The following is a 7,500-nucleotide window of genomic DNA, read 5'->3' on the forward strand; positions in this document are numbered from 1 at the left end:
GGATGAGGGCCCTGCATCGCCTGCCATCACGGAGCCGCGACACCTGCCGGGGAGACGTGACGCTGGTAATGGTGGTGGTGGTGGTAATGCTGATGATAATAGTAATAATACTGACAGCAATAATGAAAATACTACTACTAGTACTACTACTACTACTACTACTACTACTACTACTATTACTACTACTACTACTACCACTACTATTACTACTACTATTACTAAAAAAAATTTTATAATAATAATAATAATAATAATAATAATAATAATAATAATAATAATAATAATAATAATAATAAAAATAACAACAATAATAATAATAATAATAATAATAATGATAATGATAATAATAATAATAATAATAAAAATTATTATTATTATTTTTATTATTATTATTATTATTATTATTATTATTATTATTATTGTTATTATTATTATTATTATTATTATTATCATTAATATTATTATTATTATTATCATTATTATTATTAGAAGAAGAAGAAGAAGAAGAAGAAGAAACAAAGAAAAAGGAAAGCAACGTATTCATGTATATTTAAGGAGGAGGCAGTAGACACCTGCCGAAACGATAATTACTCCCAGTGAGGTCTAAAGCACTGTTCAGGGGGTGCTGTGAACTTATCATTAAACCCAGCTGTGACCTCACTGAACGTTTCCCTTTGTGTCTCACAACACAAGGGGGCAGTCACAGCCTGCCCTCTAAAGACAACTCTCTTCCTCCTCACAAAACTACAAGCACCTAATAACACACACACCCTTCACCCAAAAATTTTAAAAATCATCATGGCGACTCCTACACCAGCCTCGGAGTCCCCATCTGGGGAAGGGACCATAAATGTCCCCAGGTCGGACTGCCTTTCTGTCGACGACCCTAAGTGTCTTGACACCCGCCCTCAACTTTTTCTTCATTAACTTCTGCAACATTCGCGGTCTAAGATCTAATTTTCAATCTGTAGAACACCACCTCTCCTCTTCTAAACCACATCTTTTCCTCACTGAAACTCAGGTGTCTGAGGCAACTGACAGTAGCCCCTTTTCTGTTCCCTCCTACTTTCTCTATCCTCATTTTCGATCCAAAGCTGGATGCTGCGTTTATGTGCGCAATGACTTCACCTGCTCTCGTCCCCACGCTCTTGAATCATCCGAGTTTTCCACCATCTGGCTACGACTACAGAGTCACTCTCATACTAAATTTATCTGTGCTGTATACCTCTCTCCTAACTCCTCTGACTATAAGAAATTCTTTGACTACTTAACTTCCAAAGTGGAGCACATTCTGACCCTCTTCCCTTTTGCAGAGATCTCCATTCTTGGAGACTTCAATGTTCACCACCAGCTTTGGCTTTCCTCTCCCTTTACTGACCATCCTGGTGAACTAGCCAACAACTTTGCTATCCTCCATGACCTAGAGCAATTGGTGCAACACCCTACTCGTATTCCTGACCGTCTTGGAGATACGCCCAACACTCTTGACCTTTTCCTGACCTCTAATCCTTCTGCTTATGCTGTCACCCTTTCTTCTCCGTTGGGCTCCTCCGATCACAATCTCATATCTTTATCTTGTCCTATCACTCCAATCCTTCCTCAGGATCCCCCTAAGCGAAGGAGTAGGGTGTTGCAATTGGTGCAACACCCTACTCGTATTCTTGACCGTCTTGGAGATACGCCCAACATTCTTGACCTTTTCCTGACCTCTAATCCTTCTGCTTATGCTGTCACCCTTTCTTCTCCGTTGGGCTTCTCCGATCACAATCTCATATCTTTATCTTGTCCTATCACTCCAATCCCTCCTCAGGATCCCCCTAAGCGAAGGTGCCTCTGGCGTTTTGCCTCTGCTAGTTGGGGGGACCTGAGGAAGTATTTTGCTGATTTTCCTTGGAATGACTACTGCTTCCGTGTCAGAGACCCGTCTTTGTGTGCTGAGCGCATAACAGAGGTGATAGTGTCTGGCATGGAGGCGTACATTCCTCACTCTTTTTCTCGTCCTAAACCTTCTAAACCTTGGTTTAACACAGCTTGTTCTCGTGCTATACATGATAGAGAGGTGGCCCACAAAAGGTACTTAAGCCTTCCATCACCAGAATCTCATGCACTTTATATTTCTGCCCGGAACCATGCCAAGTCTGTTCTCCAACTAGCCAAAAACTCCTTCATTAACAGAAAATGTCAAAACCTTTCAAGATCTAACTCCCGTCGTGATTTCTGGCATCTAGCCAAAAATATCTCCAATAACTTTGCTTCTTCTTCTTTCCCTCCTCTACTTCAACCAGATGGCACCACTGCTATCACATCTATTTCTAAAGCTGAACTCTTTGCTCAGACCTTTGCTAAAAACTCTACCTTGGACGATCCTGGTCTTGTTCCTCCCTCTCCTCCACCCTCTGACTACTTCATGCCACCTATTAAAATTCTTCGCAATGATGTTTTCCATGCCCTCGCTGGCCTAAACCCTCGGAAGGCTTATGGACCTGATGGGGTCCCTCCTATTGTTCTCCGAAACTGTGCCTCCGTGCTTGCACCTTGCCTAGTCAAACTCTTTCAGCTCTGTCTGTCAACATCTACCTTTCCTTCTTGCCTACATTCAACCTGTTCCTAAAAAGGGTGACCGCTCTAATCCCTCAAACTACCGTCCTATTGCTTTAATTTCCTGCCTATCTAAAGTTTTTGAATCTATCCTCAACAGGAAGATTCTTAAACATCTATCACTTCACAACCTTCTATCTGATCGCCAGTATGGGTTCCGTCAAGGCCGCTCTACTGGTGATCTTCTGGCTTTCCTTACTGAGTCTTGGTCATCCTCTTTTAGAGATTTTTGGTGAAACTTTTGCTGTTGCCTTGGGCATATCAAAAGCCTTTGATAGAGTCTGGCACAAAGCTTTGATTTCCAAACTACCCTCCTACGGTTTCTATCCTTCTCTCTGTAACTTCATCTCAAGTTTCCTTTCTGACCGTTCTATTGCTGCTGTGGTAGACGGTCACTATTCTTCTAAATCTATTAACAGTGGTGTTCCTCAGGGTTCTGTCCTGTCACCCACTCTCTTCTTATTATTCATTAATGATCTTCTAAACCAAACTTCTTGTCCTATCCACTCCTACGCTGATGATACCACCCTGCACTTTTTCACGTCTTTTCATAGACATCCAATCCTTCAGGAGGTAAACATATCACGCAGGGAAGCCACAGAACGCCTGACTTCTGATCTTTCTAAAATTTCTGATTAGGGCAGAGCAAACTTGGTATTGTTCAATGCCTCAAAAACTCAATTCCTCCATCTATCAACTCGACACAACCTTCCAGACAACTATCCCCTCTTCTTCAATGACACTCAACTGTCCCCCTCTTCTACACTGAACATCCTCGGTCTGTCCTTTACTTATAATCTGAACTGGAAACTTCACATCTCATCTCTAGCTAAAACAGCTTCTATGAAGTTAGGTGTTCTGAGACGTCTCCGCCAGTTTTTCTCACCCCCCCAGCTGCTAACTCTGTACAAGGGCCTTATCCGTCCATGTATGGAGTATGCTTCACATGTCTGGGGGGATTCCACTCATACTGCTCTTCTAGACAGGGTGGAATCAAAAGCTTTTCGTCTCATCAACTCCTCTCCTCTAACTGACTGTCTTCAGCCTCTCTCTCACCGCCGCAATGTTGCATATCTAGCTGTCTTCTACCGCTATTTTTATGCTAACTGCTCTTCTGATCTTGCTAACTGCATGCCTCCCCTCCTTCCGCGGCCTCGCTGCACAAGACTTTCTTCTTCCTCTCACCCCTATTCTGTCCACTTCTCTAACGCAAGAGTTAACCAGTATTCTCAGTCATTCATCCCTTTCTCTGGTAAATTCTGGAACTCCCTGCCTGCTTCTGTATTTCCACCTTCCCACGACTTGAATTCCTTCAAGAGGGAGGTTTCAAGACACTTATCCACCAATTTTTGACCACTGCTTTGTCCCTTTTATGGGACTGGCATTTCAGTGGACATTTTTTTTATTAAATTTTTGTTGCCCTTGGGCAGTATCCTTTCTACATAAAAAAAAAAAAAAAAACATATATATATATATATATATATATATATATATATATATATATATATATATATATATATATATATATATATATATATATATATATATATATATATATATATATATATATATATATATATATATATATATATATATACTCGTATATATATATATCAGTGTTATGTATTCACAATTGGTCAACTTTTATTTAGTTCACTTATTTGTTTATTTGTTTATTTATCTATACATTTATCTATATTTCTTTTCTTTTAACTTTTTTTGGGGGGTTAACTGAGTTGTTGTTTTTTTTTTTTTTTTTTCGTTTGAGCATACTCTTCGAAACATGACAAAGAAAAAGAAGAATAAAAAAAAAAGCTGCCTCTCTACCCACCAGCGTCACCACACACACAACATCAATACGTGCCTCAGGTTTAATTTTCCTCAACACGTTCTGGTTTTCTCTCCACCATCCCCGTCACTGTCGAGTGTGTGCTGCCGCCGCGCTTCATCATTACTGTTATTAGTCGTGTGCCTGCAGGTCAACACTTTGTAGGACGTTTCAATCATTACTGTTATTAGTCGTGTGCCTGCAGGTCAACACTTTGTAGGACGTTTCAATCATACGAGGTGTGTCATTAAAGTTCCAGGACTGGTGCCACACAAGTTTTATTTCACATCCAGGCTACAAACTATAGGTTATCTCCTTCGAAGTAATCCCCCTGGCACCGCATGCACTTGTCCATCCTTCTCTGCCAGGCTTGCATGCACTGCTGGAAGGATTCTTGCGGGATGCTCCTCAGCTCCGTCGTCACGGCCTTTTTTGATGTCGTCCGCATCATCAAAACGGGTCCCCTTCATGACCTCCTTGAGCTTGGGGAAGAGGAAGAAGTCGCACGGAGCGAGGTCAGGTGAGTAGGGCGGTTGCTCCAGCACGGCGATGTTCTTCTTGGCCAAGAACTCTCTGATGCTCAGGGCATTGTGAGCAGGCGCATTGTCGTGGTGAAGCAGCCACGAGTTGCCCTGCCACAACTCCCGCCTCTTCTCGCGCACTGCACGAAGCAGACGCCGCAGTACTTCTTTGTACACATGTTGGTTGACTGTCTGGCCCTGTGGCAAGAACTCGCAGTGGACGATGCCCCTCACATCGAAGAAAGCGATCAACATGACCTAGAAGCTGGACCTGGACTGCCTTGCTTTCTTCGGCCGTGGCGACGCCGGACTCTTCCATTGAAGGCTCTGGCGTTTGGTCTCCGGGTCGTACTCAAATACCCAGGACTCATCGCCGGTGATGACTCTCCTGAGCAAGTCTGGTTCAGTTTCCAGACGCTCGAGGATGTCCTGACACACCTGCATGCGTCGTCCCTTCTGGTCATCGTTCAGGAGTCTCGGCACCATCTTCGCACAGACTTTCCGCATGCCCAGATCTTCAGTGATAATCTTCCACACGCTGTTGTGGTTCATGCCAAGCTCATCTGCGATCTTTCGAACAGTCAACCGACGATCGTCACGCACCATCTGCTTGACACGCTCAACATTGGCCTCATTCCTGCTCGTTGAGGGTCTTCCACTCCTGGGGTCATCTTCCACGTCCTCCCGGCCCTCTTTGAACCTCTTGCACCACTCAAAAACACGTGAGCGTGACATTGTCTCATCCCCGTACACTTTTTGCAGCATACCCAGTGCTTCTGACGGCGTTTTCCCCAACTGCACCAAAAACTTCAAGTTTGTTCGCTGTTCAGCGCTCATTGTTAAACGACCTGCAACAGAGGACATGATTTTAAAAGCACGTAAGAAAAAGATTAGTGACTGTAGAGGGTTGGGAGCGCAGTTGTATACTCCAGAAGGATTACTTTGAAGGGGAAATATGGTGGTTTGTGGCTTGGGTTTGAAATTCATCTTTTAGGACACCAGTCCTGGAACTTTAATGACACACACATACGTTTGCGCTTTCTCTCTCTCTCTCTCTCTCTCTCTCTCTCTCTCTCTCTCTCTCTCTCTCTCTCTCTCTCTCTCTCTCTCTCTCTCTCTCTCTCTCTCTCTCTCTTTTTTTCCTTCGGTTAAGTAGATTTTTTCTTTCTCTGGTTTCCCATTTATTCACTTTGCGTTCCCATTCTCTCTTGTCCTTATGTTTATATTGCCGCTTTCATGCACACCATGGAACTAAATCGCATATATAATAATTCATCTTGCCTAATTGAACCCATCACACAACTAATCAACTTCATATACCAGCTTATTATTCCTCGCAGCAGCTCCAGTTTATTTCTGATTCCACTGTTAGTCTCGATATCTGGACACCACCTTCCTGGGCCTTCTGCCGCATTGCTCTGCTGGCCTGGTGACCGTGACCTAGTTCAGGACACACACACACACACACACACAACACACACACACACACACACACACACACACACACACACACACACACACACAGGGCTATTGGCAGGGAAAGAACTCACTCTACTCTGTCTGGCAGGCGAAGAGAGGGATGCTGGGTCATAAAGATAAGGATAGGAGGGAACGCGAATGTTGGAGGTCATGAGGAGCGATGCCAAGGCACTCTTCTCCATCTCCTGTGCTCTTGCCTGAGTCGCCAATTACGTGATTCGCTTCACTGTGGCTGCCCTTGTTATCTCGCTTAGAGTTTTCCAGGAGTACTAATTAAGTGAAGAGCCCTGGAAGTGTGGACGAGGTGAGGTAAGGCAAGGTTTGGACAGCAGCCAGGACTCTAAATCTGCCCAAACTAGGTCGGTGAGTTCATTGATATAGACGGCAAACATGACCTCCAAACGGCTCCCGCGAGTGTCAACTCCCAACCCACACTCCCCAGAGCTCCTGACTCACAGACCCTCAGCTCCTACACCACAGCTCACAGCACCTCAGTCCACAGCTCACAACTCCACAAAATAACTCCTAACCGTTAGTTATTTCACCCTAGCACACAATTCCATAGCCCACAGATCCCCTGTTCACAGCCCTCAGCCCACAACTCCATAGCCTTCTAGCCACACCTCTCATGCCATTACTGTCTACATCCTACGAGACTCAGATCCCCAGCTCACACCCCACAGCTCCACAGAGAAGCTTAGATGAACGTTCTCCATAATAACAAAATAAAATAATAAGATTTTAGACAAGTAAGCTAAGAGAAAGAGGTTCATTATCCTGTTATGACAAAATATAATCTTATGATAATCTGACAAACTCATTACCATTATTAGCGTCAGGCATTATGATCCCGCAGCATGATAAAGGCCTTCACTAACCTCCGCCACTCAGCTCCTTTGGCAATCACAACAAAGTAATACCTCGCAATTACGCAAAAAAAAATATTCACTGGTTCATATTTTTATTCATTTTATCAGCCGTCAGTGTGAGTCTCCACCGTCCACGAAAATATTACAGTGAAGGTCGAAGGGAAAAGGATGCAGTTTAGGGCGAAGGTTTCGGAAAGGGCAGCAG

At 43.7% G+C, this 7,500-nt stretch overlaps 1 protein-coding gene across 12 annotated transcripts in view; it reads right to left on the reverse strand.

Moving 5' to 3' along the window:
- LOC135093364 (cubilin-like) overlaps window positions 1-7,500 on the reverse strand; it is a 204,816-nt gene that overhangs the window by 67,412 nt on the left and 129,904 nt on the right. For all 12 annotated transcript variants that reach the window (XM_063992666.1, XM_063992642.1, XM_063992676.1 and 9 more), the window contains one exon: window positions 1-43. This exon is cut by the window's left edge and continues 250 nt beyond it. In XM_063992666.1, the coding sequence (XP_063848736.1) occupies window positions 1-27 (27 nt within the window). In that variant the 5' untranslated portion in view covers window positions 28-43. The remainder of the gene's footprint in view (window positions 44-7,500) is intronic.

The sequence above is a fragment of the Scylla paramamosain genome, chromosome 3 (assembly GCF_035594125.1).
Source record: "Scylla paramamosain isolate STU-SP2022 chromosome 3, ASM3559412v1, whole genome shotgun sequence".
NCBI classification, from domain to species: Eukaryota; Metazoa; Arthropoda; class Malacostraca; order Decapoda; family Portunidae; genus Scylla; species Scylla paramamosain.